Below are 15,468 nucleotides of genomic sequence, written 5' to 3'. Positions count from 1 at the left end.
ATAAACCCAGTAAGCCTTGATTTAGTAAAGTTCCTTTACAATGTCTGAAGCTGGTAAACCTTTGGACCTTTTTTCAAGAGGAAGCCCTGGTCATTTAGAGATCCAATAAAGTTTTCAAAATCAACAACCTGGAAGAAAAACAGCAAGTGTAAGCCTATATAATATGCCAGAATGTAATTTTTCAAATTAATCTCTCAAATGTAACAACTGGTGATTTTCTTGGGAAAATGAACTATTTACATTGCCTGCAAGTGAGATCTGATGTCAAACTAATTAAGCTATCTTCAGGGTAACCCCCTACTGTCATTTAGTCAATTCTGCCTTGTAGGAATGTCACAGGACAGGGCAGAGCTGCCTCAGGGGGTTTCCAAGGCTGTAGAACCAGGTCACCACAACTTTCTCCTTCAAAGTCAGTTACTAGGAGGATCAAACTATCTTTCAGTTAGCAGCCAAACACTTATCTACTGTGTCACTAAGTGTTAAAAGCTCAGGATGAAATTTTCTATCTGTTTCAGCTTAGCTGGTTTCTTAAGTGGGTAATTTTCTTGAGAGGTGAACATGAACATGATAATCACTACACTACGGAATCTAATTGTCTTGTGTGTTTAAAGTTCATGCTGACATTCCCCTTTAAGACAAAAAAAAAAAAAGAAACAGAAAATGTAGGAGTAGGTAAAATCATGTCCTTCTACCAGATGAGAAAACAAAGATGTAAATGACTTGCCCACAGTTATTATCAGAAAACAATGGAAATGGAATTCTGTTAAAATGCTTTCCCTTAACAAGATGCTGAAAGTGTGTATAAATCTTAAAACCTTTTTAAAGAGAGTGAGCAGCTAGCTTGTATTATCAAGTACTCCAGATAAAATAAGTCTATAAAATTCTTTGAATCCAGACTTTTCACTATTTAAAGGATCTACTATACATTAGTAAAGAACTCCTGCAATTATTATGGAAACAAAATGTATTAGGAAGTACCTCATTTATCATACCTGAATGTTTAGCTCTTTGGCAATCTGTAGAAGTTGATGATATTGAAATAAATTATTGTAGGTTCTTTCAGCAATGTTGTTGAGAGCAGAAATGAATCTTTTTGCTGTTGACCTGTTGCTCATTCCAGAACCATGCTGTGAGCGCTCAAAATCTAGGTTTCCAAATTCATCAGAGTAAGTTCCTAGCATGCTTTGTGAAAAAGATAGAAAAAGAGTCGAAATTTTTGACCTGGGTCTCCAGGTTTTAGAAAGAAAAGCTTGAAAGAAGCTGCGAAGCTCAGTCAGTAAAGATGTAAGTACGTATTTATTGAGTGGTTACTATGAAGTTCAGGAAGTAAGAAAGGCATAGAATAATCCTACCATCTATCTATAAATGCAGAAGAAGGTTACATGACTACATAGGTTCCTGTGACGTGCATCTCATTGAAAAGTCACAAGCCAAAAAAGGATAACGTGTTGTCATTAAGTAGAACTCAGTAGCTAGTAAACAAAGTGAGAGAAAAACTTCACCCATAGTAAATTTATGAACTCTGGGATTTTAAAGCAAATGAGTGCATTTACTTACTTTTAAATAATTCTTTTTAAAAAAATTTTAACTGAAACACAAAACAAAGCAAATCTAGGAAAAAGCCTTGGCTTTTAAAAACTTACCACAAACACACACACACCCCCAAAATACACTGAACTCTTTTACCTTTGAATGTAAAACATCACTTCAAAAGTTGATGATACCTCACCAGATAAAGGGGGGAAGCAGCTACTGTGGCTCAATTCCATCCCCCAGTGACTGCAAGTGTGTCTATGTAGAACTACTCTGCAGAGTTTCAATAGCTGATTTTTCAGAAGTTGGCTCTGTAACCTCCAGTCCATCCATACACAAAGTATCTTGCATTATTTAACCATCCATATACAAAGTATCTTATATTAAAAATATTTACTGCAGCATTGTTTGTTAATGTAACCAGCCCAATACAGGACTGTTTATAACTAAACAATGGCATATTTATACAAGAGTATTATGCAGCTATGAAAGGTAGGAAATCTCTTATGTTCTAGTAGAGAAAAGTCTCTAACTTATTGTCAAATTTTTAAAAAAAGTACAAAGCAGTGTAATAGTATCTTATTTATAAAAAGATAGGAGGGAAAAGGATGGTAAGCAGAGTCAGGAGGAAGTCTGCTCAAAGTGTGTACTTGTCAAATAGGTTTAGAACCATGTGAATATATTATCCATACAAATCAGTTTAACAAATACAAAGATTATATACACAGAAATACTCTGTGATCACGGAAAAGAAGTGATCCAGTGTTGAATAATTTTGCTTGTCTGAATATATAATTTGAAATAAGAGTATAATTGCTTATTCATGCAAAGTAGAAGTTTAAAATTTAAGGTTACCTATATTTCATAATTTCAACTATATCTTCAGCATCATCTTTGGTGGCTTGCTCTCTCAATTCCAACCTTGCTCGTGCCTTCAAAAGAAAGCACCATGTCCAGTCATGACAAATAACAAGAGGAATGTACTTATGATTGTTTTAACAGGTCTTATATATCTTATTCACTTTACACAAAAACAGTTTTTGGGAAGAGGGTTAGAATTCACAAGTATTTAAAAAGAAAAGATATAAAACGTAAGCCTGAAAATGGCCAGTTAACTGAATTATAGATTAAGAGCTATTTTATCCATTGACATATCCTTCTTAGAGTGCTGAATTCAGAAAATTTGATCATGAACTACATTTTCCTTGACTGTTATTTTCAGAATGCATGCAAACCAATTTGTTAAAACGACAAAGAGAACTTAATAAAAAGTTAGGAGCAAAAAGCTCTAACTTGGACTCAGTTAATTTAACTAGAAGATTCCACAGTTGTGAAAAGATGCTGTATTCCTAAAAATAAGACAATACAATCATAAACTTGGCATGTTCAAATAAACTACTCAGAACCATTTACACATTCATGGTCCCATAAACTCAAGTTAAAGTCCCAGGACCCTAGGTTAACCCAAGCATTCTTGAAACACACTAGGAGCCTCTTGGGTATCATTAAAAATAAATAAGGTGGGTAAAGAAAATGGGGAAGATTCGGTGTGAAAAACAATGTGTACAGATTTTGTAAGTAAATCAATATAAAATAAAAATTTTATTAAAAAAAAAATGAAGTAAGTAACTGGTCCCCTCCCTAGGAAGAAGCTGCTACACTTTGATCATTATGTGGTAGATATGATGGAACCTTTTAAGAAACTATTATAAAAAAACCCAAAAATATTATCTCTGTATTTCTAATGTCTATTAGTAGGAGAAAAGAACGTTGGGACCACAATAGTTAAAAACTCAGATGCTAATGGAAAGGTCGGCAGTATGAACCTCTGAGTGGAGCTACCGATGCTGTGTTCTATTCTCCTAAAGAAGATAGCCTGGGAAGCCCTCTAGAACAATTCTGCTGTCATGTACCACTGAGTAAGACCCAACCCATAGCTGACGTTCCAGTGGATTTTCAGGGGCAGTAAATCACACAGGAGATCTGCCCATACTTCTCCCGCAGAGGAGCTGATGGATTTGAATGCGTACCTTTGGGATTGCAGCACAGCTTCTTACCACTAAGCCCAAATCAGAATTGCCTCAATAGTATAGAACAATTCAACAGAAAGACAAATCAATCCACTTATGCATAAGAATGTTCAAAAGACCAACTATATAGCACCTGCCACTACTTTTGGTTAAGCTAAGAAAGCAAAAACGTAAAATAAACAAACCTCTGTTAAGCGAATTAGAGATTCCAGCTGTCTAGTAGTTATTGGTGAGCTATTTAACCTCTGGCTCTGTTTTCGTAGCTCCAGGTAAAAATTTTGAAGAACTTGAGCAGCATCTGCTGATAACTTAGGATAGACATACTGCCGAGCATAGCCAATGTACTTTCTAAGTAGCTGATGTGGAATGGGGTCTATTGTTTCTCCTGGAGCCACCTGAAGAGTGAAAAGAAAAGCCTGGGATTATAAGAATACATAGCAAAATAAAGTGTTTCTGCTACAAGAACAGTTTATACAAATGTAAAATTCTAAAAGAATTTGCAAATAGAACAAGCATTACCATTTTAATTCTCAGTCTTTACTTCAAGGCTTTGGTATAAGTTTATTCAGTAGTTCTCTACCATAAGGGAGGTCTGGTGGCATCATAGTCCATAGGGAGTTGCACTGCTAACCCAAAGACAGGGCCTCACTGGCAGTTCAAATCCACCAGCGGCTCCCCAGGAGGGCAATGGGCAATCTCCTACATGGTTTATAGTCTCCTGAAACCCACCAGAGGGTCAGCTAGGAGTAAGGTGTGAATCAACAATTAATTGAGTTGTTGCGTTTTCTACCATAAGTCATGCATTGAATTGACATATAAACAGAACTGAACGATTAAGAAGAAGCATCTATACCTTTAGTCTTTCTGATAAAGGTTTATCAGAAACCACTTCAAGTACCGAAGTATTTGAATCTTGACTATTCACACGAGCTACGGAGGCACTGCTAACAGTTCTCTGCTTTCCAGCTCTCATTGCGATCACATGTTCTGAGAGTAAGTGATCATGATCCTCATTAGGAGTGTCTAACAGGATAAAGACCAAGTCAAATCTGGACAAGAGAGCACTCCCCATTCTACGGTGCATGAAAGAAAGAAAACACAATGACTGTGGGATCAAAATAAACAGCAGAGAACTTTACTTGCTTGCCTACTACTCAAGTTCCAAGTAGAGCTTAAGAGATCAAGCTTCTGGTAAAAGAAATAAAACATAAACCTTTCAGATTCAATAATCTGCCCACTCCGAGACTACAGCCCCTTCAATGTATACAGACCCTTCATGACTACTAAATTATGCTTTATTATTACTACATGATAATTAGCTTCACAATGATTTAGGATCAATTACTTTTTTAGACCAGAATACCAAATTATACATTAGATGCGATCTAATTAAATAGATCTCTAATCTTTCTTTTGTCTGGTGGCTAAGGAGTTAGGGTGCCAACTCAAAGGCATGTGGTTTGAATCTACTAGTTAATCTCAAGGAGAAAAACAGGCAATCTCCTCCCATGCAATTTACTGTATCTGAAAACCTGCTGGAAGGTCAGATAGGAGTTGGTTCCAACTCAAAGGTACGTAACAACAAATCTCAAAGCCCACTGTTTCTAAAAAACGATCTATTTGTGTTAAGCATCGAACTAAAAATGCTGTGCTCTACTTACTTAGTCAGCCTTGTCATTACAGGAAGTGCCACTAAAACTCAGACCCCAAGTCCCCTGGGTTCTTGTTCAGTAGGACCTTTCCAATTTCAGATTTTGTCACTTTACCATGAAAAATTACTACACAGATTTGACTATTTTGGTAGTGGTGATAGAAGAATACCCAGAATCTCAAAGTAAAATGATGTTTTACTATGTATGAAAGACTTTCTCTATTAAAAGTATAAATTCAGGAAATGAATTTTTCTATTACTAGACTTAATGTCAACTTTTCATATAAAGCATTCCTTTTATCTTTCTCTCAAGTTTGTATCTCTTGAATCTATTTTCTCATTTTCATATATTTTTGTCCAACTTGTATAAAAGAAATGAGAAGATAGCATGCAAGGACATAAAAATTTTTTTTAAAAAAAGTTCATTCAATTATGCCACAGTTACAAGTATATACATGCTTATTCCCACTTAAAAGATAAAGACATGTATCTCTATTATATATGCATTTATTTCATTCTTGTAACTGATACTTTGCTCTAAAAGGTCTACCCATTTTTTTCAAGGTCTACTATTGTTAAATCACTCCTATTGATGAACGTTTTATTTGTTAATTATATTCCCCCTAAAAATGTTATGTTTGAAGTACTAACTCCCTGACTTTGTTTGGAAATTGCAGTATCGATTTGTTGTATCGTATCTGAGTACGGCAAGGACCAAACCAACGCCCTTCTGAGGGGTGTATGGTAACAGGAAAACCAACAGGGTACTCAAACGAGTGTGTGCCTGCTGGCCCCTGTACCCCGTGACGAGTCCACAGGTCAATGTCGAGGAATGCATGGGGAGCTCTGGTGGCCACAAGGCAAGGAGTTGTGCTGCTATTCCAAAGGTACCAGCTGTTCCTCAGGAGGAAGGTGAGTAATCGTCTCCCGTGTGATTTACAGCCTCTGAAAACACGCTGGAAGGTCAGCTGTGAGTCAATTTCCAATTCAACGGCAATGAACAAAACCACCAACCTGGACGGGCCTTCCACTAGAGTCAACACCCTGATTTGAACTTAAGAGCTTCTAAAACGGTAAGAAAAGTATTTCTAATCTTCAAAGCCACCTATCCTTTGCTATAGCAGCACCAGGTAACTAAGACTGTGGTAATGAACAATGCTACAATAGCTACCCTGTTAATCATGCCTTTGTGCACTCTGTGACTATTTTTGAGAAAGAATGAAATATATATTGAAACAAACAAACAAACAAACAAAAATTTTAAAAAAAACCAACCACAACCAAAAACCAAAAAAAAAAAAAAACCCACAACAACCCAAACACCCCCCCCCCCAAAAAAAACCAACCAAACCCTTTGGGTTTCCAAGGCTGTATGTCTTTGCAGAAGCACACTATCAGATCCTACTCCCTCAGGTAGCTGGTGGGTTTGAACGCCTGCTGACCTTTTAGTTAGTATCTGAATGCTTAACCAAATGCACCACCATGGCTAATTAAAATGTGGTATTGTTGTTGCTAGGTGCCGTCAAGTCAAGTACAACCCACAGCAACCCTAAGAATGACAGATATGAACCCTGTCCTACCCTGTGCCATCTTAACTCTTCCTGACACATTAGAGCCTACTGTAACAGTCACTGTGTCAATCCACCTGGTCAAGAGTTTTCCTCTCCTTTGCTGACCCTCCACTTTTCCAGGCATCATGTCCCTCTCCAAGGAATGGTGCAAGCACACGCGCGCACACACACAGAGAGCAATATGCCTGAAGTATGGGAGGCGAACACACACACACACACACACACAGCAATATGCCTGAAGTCTGGGAGGCGAACACACACACACAGCAATATGCCTGAAGTATGGGAGGCGAACACACGAACACACACACACACACACACACACACACACACACACACAGCAATATGCCTGAAGTATGGGAGGTGAAGCCTCATCATTTTTGCCTCCAAAGAGTACTCTGGCTGCACCCTTTCAAAGATATATTTGTTTGTTCTTTTGGCTGTCCATGTGATATTCAGCACTCTTCTCCAACACCACATCTCACAGCATCAATAATTCTTCTGTCATCCTTATTCAATGTCTAGCTCTCAGCATGTATAGCAAGTGATCAGAAAGCCTATGGCCTGAATCAGAAGCATCTTAGTCCTCAAACTGACATCATTACTCCTCAATAACTTGGAGCGGTCCTAATTGCAGACTTTCCCAGTGCGATTTCCTGACTGCTGGTACCATGGGTGTTAATTGTGGAACCAAGACGAATTTGTTGACAATTTCAATCTTTTCTCTATCACAATGCTGTCTATTGGTCCAGTGGTAAGAATCTTTGTCCTCTTGACATTGAGATGCAATCCATAAAATGAGATAAACACTTCAAAATCCCATTCAAAATGTTAAGCAGTATATGCAAGAATTTAAATAACCACCTGCTTAAAAACTAAGTAACAGAATAAATGAAAGTTAAGAAATGTTCTGCATCTAATGGGAATGGACAGGGCTCACAAGGAAATTGAGAATCATAAATGCAGACATCAAAAAAGAATAAAAAACCAAAATAGTATCTTAACACATCTTAAACAATTATTAACAAATCCTACAGTTTTCAGAAGAAAGGAAATAATAAATATTAGAACAGAAATAAATGAAACAGAAAAACAGAATATAAAGGACTAGAACTTGGTTATTTGAAGAGATTAATAAAATTAACAAGCTACTAGCAAATCTAACAAAAAAAAAAGGGAAACTGCAAATAAATAAGAAACAAAGAGGCGGGTGTCACAAAACTGAAATATAAAAAGGATAAAAATAAAGTACTAAGAAGAACTATACTTCAACAAATTTTAAAAAATACAGGAACTATTATCTAACTAAAGTAACAAAAAGTGAGGTAGAGGAAAAAACCACAAACCAACCTGAGGTAGAAAATTTGAATAGACCCATCACAAAAGAAGGAATTGAATGGGTTATAAAAATATCTAACAAAAAAAATATTCCTGTCTCACACAGCTTTACTGGTGAATTCTACCACAGTCAGTGAAGATCAATTCTACTCAAACTATTTCAGAATATAGGAGATAGGATAGTCCTAAGTTCATTCTATGAAGCAAACATAACCCTGACACCCAAGCCAGGAAGATACCCCCAGGAAGAACAATAGCCCTTGACAATGAATGAATGAAAACCTACCTTTTCTGTAAACTTTACTGGCAGTGACTTCTTCAGAACAATGAAGGGCAGTATGTCAGTTTGAACACTAAGGTATGCCTCATTCAGGCCATGGTCTTTCCTATTACTTCTTATGTGTCTGAGATCTCAAAAATGATTAAGGAAGACAAAAGAATCATGTTTGAGTTATGGCTTTCGAGAAGAGTACCGAATGTCTCATGGACTGACAAACGAATGAATTTGCCTTAAGTATGTCTTGGAAAAGGTGGCCATGTTGCTAAGAGAGGCTATTCCTTGGAAAAGGATATCATGGTTGGAAGGAGGGCGAGCCAGCAAAACAGAAGAAGCCACCTGACACAGTGACTATAGCAATGGGCTCAAATGTATCAGAGATGGTGAGGATGGCTCAGGATAGGACTCAGATTTGTTGTTTACAGTCACTTGAGTCATACTCAACAATATCTAACAACAATAATAAAAAAAAAATCTCATGATTAAGATTCATATCAAGTATGGAAAGGCAGTTCAACATTGGAAAAACTATCAGTAGAATCCATAATATCAATAAAACAAAAGAAAAGAGCCCAATTAATGCCAAAAAAGCAACTGAAAAAATTCAACATTTCCTGGTGAAAAACACTCAACAAAATAAAAATAGAAGGGATATCCCTCAAGGTAATTAAAAGCATATCTACAAAACTAACAGCCAACATTATTCTCAATGGAGAGGATTGAAGACACTCCCCTTGTGAACAAGAACTAGATAAAGCTGACCTTTATCACTACTACTATTCAATACTGTATTGGCAGCCCTAGCTAAATAAGGCAAGAAAAGGAAATAAAAGGCATCCACATCTGCAAAGGAACAGCATAACTATTTCAATGTGCAAATGGCATGATTGCATATGCAGGAATTCCGAACGGCTCACCAAAAAATTACTGGAACTAATTGAGAGATTTAGCAAAGATGGAAAAGTAATCAACTTAATATACAAAGAAAGATTACGGATGATAAGTAAAGCAGGAGTGGCATCTACTTCCTATACAACATGCTCTGGAAACCTTATGAACTTTGATAAATGTTGATAGTTGTAAAGGGGCTTCAGGCCTTTTGTTCATAGGGTTGCTATGAGTCATGCTCGACTCAACGGCAAACAACAACAACAAAGCATTACTAAAGAAAACCATTTCCAGATCTTAAAACCTACTACATAGCTAGGGCAGTAAAAAAATCCTAGTCCTGGTACAATGGTGGATATATAAACCAATGGAATAGAATTGGGAACTCAGAATCAAATCCATCTACCTATAAACAGTTATACCTTAACAAAGAGCCCAAATCCATTAAATGGGGAAGACGGTCTCTTGAACAAACATTACTGGCAAACCTGGATTATCTATTTGGAGAAAATGGCAACAAGAATCTTACACTATATAACTAACTCAGGATGAACCAAGGTGTAAAGATTTATTAAAGATAAATAAAATAGGGCAAACAGAGGAGCCCTAATCTACTGTATAAATAGACTATTAAATATAACCAGAGAGCATAAGCAACAGAAGATAAAATAAATTCTCGGGATTCTCTACAAATTAAATCCTTAGGGTGGAGAAAAGTCCTTGTATGCTGGTGGGGAAAAATTAGCAAAAATATATCTAATAAAAGATTCATGTCTAACATTTCTAGAAATCTCTAACATCTCAACAAGGACAAACCCCAAATCAATTAAAAAATGAGAAGCAAAGACACTTCACTAAAGAATATATTCAGACGGTCAAAAAACACATGAGATGATGCTCAACATCATCAGCTGTTGGTGTTAGGTGTTGCCCAGTGGGCTCTGACTCAGAGATACCCTCGGAACAGTAGATCCTTACCTTGCCTACTCCTGTGCCACCCTCACCGTTTCAGTCATGCGCACGCCCACTGATGTCACTGTGTGAACCCATCTCACTGAGCATCTGCTGCTCCTTCATCAACCCTCTACTTTCCAAGCGCGATTCTGTTCCCAAAGACTCTCTCCTCCTGACAACATGCTCAAAACATGGGAGATGAAGTTTCACTATTCTGGCCTCTAAGGATAGCTCTGGCCACATTTTTTAATTAGCTACCACAACTGATCCTAGAGCTGGTTTTCAGAGGCAGTAAATCACACAGGAGGCAAATGCTCATCTTTCTCCCAAGAAGTAGCTGGTGGATTCAAACCACCAGCCTTTGGTATGGCAGCACAAGACTTTACTTCTAAGCCGCCGGAGCTCCCTTAATTAGCTATTGCTGAAACTGAGGAGGGCTAGAAATATTTGCTACATAAAGTCAAGAACTGTGGTTTGCAATAATGGACTGAATGAAGCTCAGTTACAAGAAAACAAATATCCTTCCCTCCTGGCTGCATGCCCAAAGTATGTGAGATAGAGCTTTAAAATCCTAGCCTCCAAGAGAAACTTGTTTTCACTCTCTCCAAGACAGACCTATTTGTTTTCTTGGTGGTTCATGTGTTCAACACTCTTCTCTGGCACCACAACTCAAATGCATTAATTCTTCTTGTTAGTCATTATCTCCAGCTCTCTGATGCACAGCAAGTAATTGTGAAGACCATGGACTAGATCAGGCATACCTTAAGCCTCTAGACTGACATCGTTGCTTCTCACTACTCTGGAAAGGTTCTAGAGAGAGTGAGTCTAAAAGGAATCACTGTAGAAGGTTCTAGAAAGAGTGGGGTTGAAATATGGAACAAAACTCAAAAATATCAAAATGGTCGGGCTTACTGTTCTGGTAATGCTGGAACCTCAAAGACTATGGCCCTTAGTCACTCTTAAAACCTTGAACAAAACCTCATGCTGTGGTTCAACTTCCAGCCAAACAAAAGAAAGGTCAGCAGTGATTAGTAACACCAGAGATGAACTGTCTCCTTAGCATAACCATTCTTACAAGGTCAAAAGGGAGCTCTGGTAGCTTAGCGGTAAAGTTGCAGTGCTGCCAACCCTAAAGCAGGAGGTTCAAACCCATCAGCTACTTTGCAGAAGAAAGATGAGCAATCTCCGTCTGTGCAATTTCAGCTTCTGAAAACCCACTGGTGGGTCAGCCATGAGTTGGTTCCAACATAACATCAATGCAAGATCAAAAGGACAGGATTTACTCAAAGCCCAGAAGGCAGGAAGGGATAAGACAGAAGGATCACTGGAGACAAGAATCTTAGGGAGGACGTGGGAAAAGTGTAGTTATAACGGGAGCACTAAATAATAAATGTTCTAAAACAATATATGAGTGATTGAGTCAAAAGCAAATTAGCATTGTACACTTTCACTCCTATTACAAAAAAAAGATGTTAAAGAGTATATGTGAGAACCCATCCCTTTGTCAATGACTAACAATATTTAGACTGTCTAGTAAGTTATCAATGATATTTTGATACTGTAACACAAGTGCTTAAATGTATGTGATGGATACTTGTGAGTCAGAACACATTTCACAGCAGTGGATTTTGTACCTTCTGTAATTGCTGACTGATGCCCTCACTTAACTTTTTCTTCATAATTTATACAGACAATACACTGAAGGTATATTTGAAGAAACTTACTTCAAGTTCTCAGCCACTGTTTTGGCTTTATTGTAATGTCCTCCAACTGGATTTGCTGCAGCAATAATGGACGTTCTTGCAGGGAGGCTGCAAACCACTCCAGCCTTAGCAAGACTAATACTTTGCTGCTCCATGGCTTCTAGTAAGGCTTGATGTTGATTCCCCATCTTATCAAATTCATCTATTCCACAAATACCTAAAATCACAGTAAGGTAATACAAACATGAAACTTCCCTCTGGCCAATTTCCAAACAAATTTCACAGACCACAGCTGTCTATAATAAAGACTTTTTTTCATTTGTCCATTGCAGTTAAAATTCTACGATGTCATTGTACCCAAAACCAAAACTGGAGACTACAGAGTCAATTCAGGCTCACAGAGACCCAAAGAGCAGAGGAGAACTGATCTACAGGGTTTTTAACGTTGGAGATCTTTATGGAAGTAGACTGCATTTGTTTATACATTTAGCATTTCCATAGGCAAGTTACTACGCTGTGGGTCTGTAGCCTTCCACTGCAATTCACAGCAAACACAAAGAACAGTGAACTGTCCCACAGGGTTTCCAAGATTGAATAAGACTTCACAAAAGTAGACTGCCAGGTCTTTCTCCTCTGACTATGTAAGAGTTAAAAAAAAAGATACTAAAGAAAACCTCCAAAAATGTAAAATTTTAAATTCTAACAGATGATATAAAATATCAAAAACCATTAGAGATACATCTAACTATGATGGACTAGAAGCTTTAAGGAAGGCATGTCTGGAACAGTTGTAAAAAGAACGGTGCTTTATGAGCTAGTTTTCTGGTAAAAGTAGGACAGCAGTGTTTTGAATGGGTTCAATAATAAGAAAACTTAAGAGCAGTTCTCAGCAATACCAGGTACTGACTGCACAACTGCAGGTTGTACAATCACCTTACCTAATACAAAGAGTCACAGTGACAAGGTATTTTCCATGTCAGGCTGTGACGCAAGCAAAATGGCTTTTCTAGATCACATTTTTTCCTAGATCACATGGCTGATGGGAATCTATTAAACCAGGTGGGTGGCAGATTCATGACGGGATTGGTTAGTTTTCCCTCCATCCCACCAGTTTTAAATGCAACAGGCTTGGCAGTAAAGGTGGAAATCTCATTACCAGCAAGGAAGGAAAAGCAGACTGCAGCACATGAACTTTGGGGCCAGGGATTCCCATGCCAGGCTGGGATCCACATGAGAGCACCAGCAGCCACAGCAGGGAACCAGTAGCTAACAGAAGACAGAGCTGACTTGGGATTGCTACCCTACGGAGCCAGACTTAGGACTGCTGCCATATGGAACCAGCCAGGGGCCTTTGCCCAAGCTTGCTAGATAACTAGGGGAAATGTCGTAATTCACAAGCCAAGGAAAGATTTGTTAACATTGAACTAAGCCATGAGGCTGAAGGTCAACGACAACTGCAAGCATGCTTGGGAATCTGCCCTGTCCGAGGAATTTTATCCCCTTGCTAACCTGGGCTGTAAACTGCTAACTTCTTCAATAAACCCCTAACATTACTATGGTTCTGTGAGGTCTGCATAGCTACTGATCAATGGATTTCAGATCCAAGAGTAGAGATTATGACTGGTACTGGAATGAAAAGAATTAGGTGTGGAAAGAAGAATGGAGGACACGTCTGACCTTATGGGAATTGGCTTTAGAGTGTTGCACTTATTCAGCAAATATATTTACTAAGTAATTTTTATGCACTAAGTGCTGTGTTCTAGATATATGGGATATAGCATCAAACAAAAGGGCCAAAATTCTCTGTCCTATGAAATTTACCTTCTACCTAGTGTAAGTAAAAAATACTACATACATATAGGTTATCATAATAATTATTATACATATATATGTTGTTGTTATGTACCTTTGAGTCACCTATGACTCATAGTGGCCCTCAGGAAAACAGAACTAAACATTGCTCTAACCATTTCCAATCTTTTTGTCTCTAATACACCTAACCCCATTACCCCAGTCACTGAATCAATCCATCTCATCGAGGGTCTTCCTCTTCTGCGCTGTTTCTCCACCTTCCTAAGCATGACATCCCTCACCAAGGACTTGTCCCTCCTTACAACATGTCCAAAGTATGTCAGACAAAGCTTCAGAATCCTTGCCTGCAAGAAGCAGCCTAGCTTCACCCTCTCCAGGACGAACTTGGTTTTTTTCCTAGCAGTCCATGGTATATTCAATACTCTTCGCCAACACCACAATTCAAAGGCATCAAGTCTCCTTCTTTCCTCCCTAGTCACTGTGCAGTTATCTGATGCATACATACATAGCAAGTAATTGCAAAGACCATGGCCTTTATATAGCTAAGTGCTATAGGAAGTAAAAAGTAAAAGTAAGAATAAGATCTGCTGGGGAAGGGGAGTTACAATTTAAAACATGATGTTTAAGGAGGACCTCGATGAAGTTATGCCATTTGAACAAAGACTTAAAGAACTAAATGAGACGAGCAGTGACAATCTATCTGGGGGAAGAACATTCTAGGTAAAGAGAACAGGAAGTACAAAGGTCCTGAGGCAGGAATATGCCTAATGAGTCCAACAGCAGAGTCCAAGTCTCCAAGAAGTCTGCCTCACTGCAGAAGAGAGAACTAGTAGGTGAGGCAGCAAAAGAGATGTGACCAAGAGCCAGCATGTAGGTAATTTTGGCCTAAGACTTCGGCTTTTGCCTTCTGCTGGAGAATGTTGCTGAAGAAGCATCACTATTTATTCTCAAAGCCATCACATTGAAGTCAGAGTCTCCTAAAGAGCCCAGCTGCAGAAACTATTCATTGGAGGATTGAACTTTGAAACGATAGATCTAGGAGCCATCTGAGCAATGGGGGGCCCTCAAAGACTGTGTGGTGAGGAGAGATCCAAACAGCAAACATTCCAGGAGCTTTGGGTTTGTCACATCCTCAATTGTGGAAGAGGTGGATGCAGCCAGGAATGCAAGGCCCAACGGGTGGATGGTCAAATTGTGGAACCCAAGCAGGTTGTTTCAAGAGAAGATTTTCAAAGATCATATTTCCACTTAATAGTGAACAGGATCTTTGTTGGTGGAATTAAAAAAGATACTGAAGAATGCTCATCTAGAAGATAACCTAATTATGATAAAAACAAAAGGGGGGCATATGGGAAGCCAATACTAGGTATTTGTAATAAACTGAATGCTATTTAAATTAAAAAAAAAAAGGGAAAAAAAGAGGCATTTCTAAAAAAAAAGATACTGAAGAAAGTCACTTAAGAGATGATTTTGAGTAGTAAGCAAAACTGAAGTGACTGAAATCATGACTGATGGAGGCAGTGACAAGAAGGGCTTTTTTTTTAACTTCTGATGACCATTATTCTATAGATAAAATTATTATTTAGAAATACCATACTGTGAATGGTCACAATTGTGAAGGAAGGAAAGCCCTGTCAAAGCAAGAGATGGCCAGTGCTTCTTCCAGCCAAAGAGGGTGAAGTGGTTCTGGAAACTTTGGTGGCTGCTATGG

The 15,468-nt window shown here is 38.2% G+C and overlaps 1 protein-coding gene across 3 annotated transcripts in view; it reads right to left on the bottom strand.

Annotated features, from left to right (window-relative positions):
* The window catches only part of MCM8 (minichromosome maintenance complex component 8), a 36,391-nt gene continuing 20,923 nt past the window's right edge, over positions 1-15,468 (bottom strand). For 2 of the 3 annotated variants that reach the window (XM_006894235.1, XM_006894234.1), the window contains 6 exons: positions 11,967-12,162; positions 4,417-4,636; positions 3,749-3,958; positions 2,389-2,465; positions 993-1,182; positions 36-128 (listed from right to left, as the gene is read on the bottom strand). In XM_006894235.1, coding sequence (XP_006894297.1) covers positions 36-128; positions 993-1,182; positions 2,389-2,465; positions 3,749-3,958; positions 4,417-4,636; positions 11,967-12,162 — 986 coding nt within the window. Of the gene's footprint in view, positions 129-992; positions 1,183-2,388; positions 2,466-3,748; positions 3,959-4,416; positions 4,637-11,966; positions 12,163-15,468 lie in introns of all 3 variants that reach the window. The other variant, XM_006894233.1, reaches the window with a different exon arrangement.

Source organism: Elephantulus edwardii, unplaced genomic scaffold, assembly GCF_000299155.1.
Source record: "Elephantulus edwardii isolate Elephantulus edwardi_28Jun2011 unplaced genomic scaffold, EleEdw1.0 scaffold00138, whole genome shotgun sequence".
Classification (NCBI taxonomy): domain Eukaryota; kingdom Metazoa; phylum Chordata; class Mammalia; order Macroscelidea; family Macroscelididae; genus Elephantulus; species Elephantulus edwardii.
The sequence above is the reverse complement of the archived record's forward strand: the minus strand, read 5'-3'. Positions and strand labels throughout refer to the sequence as shown.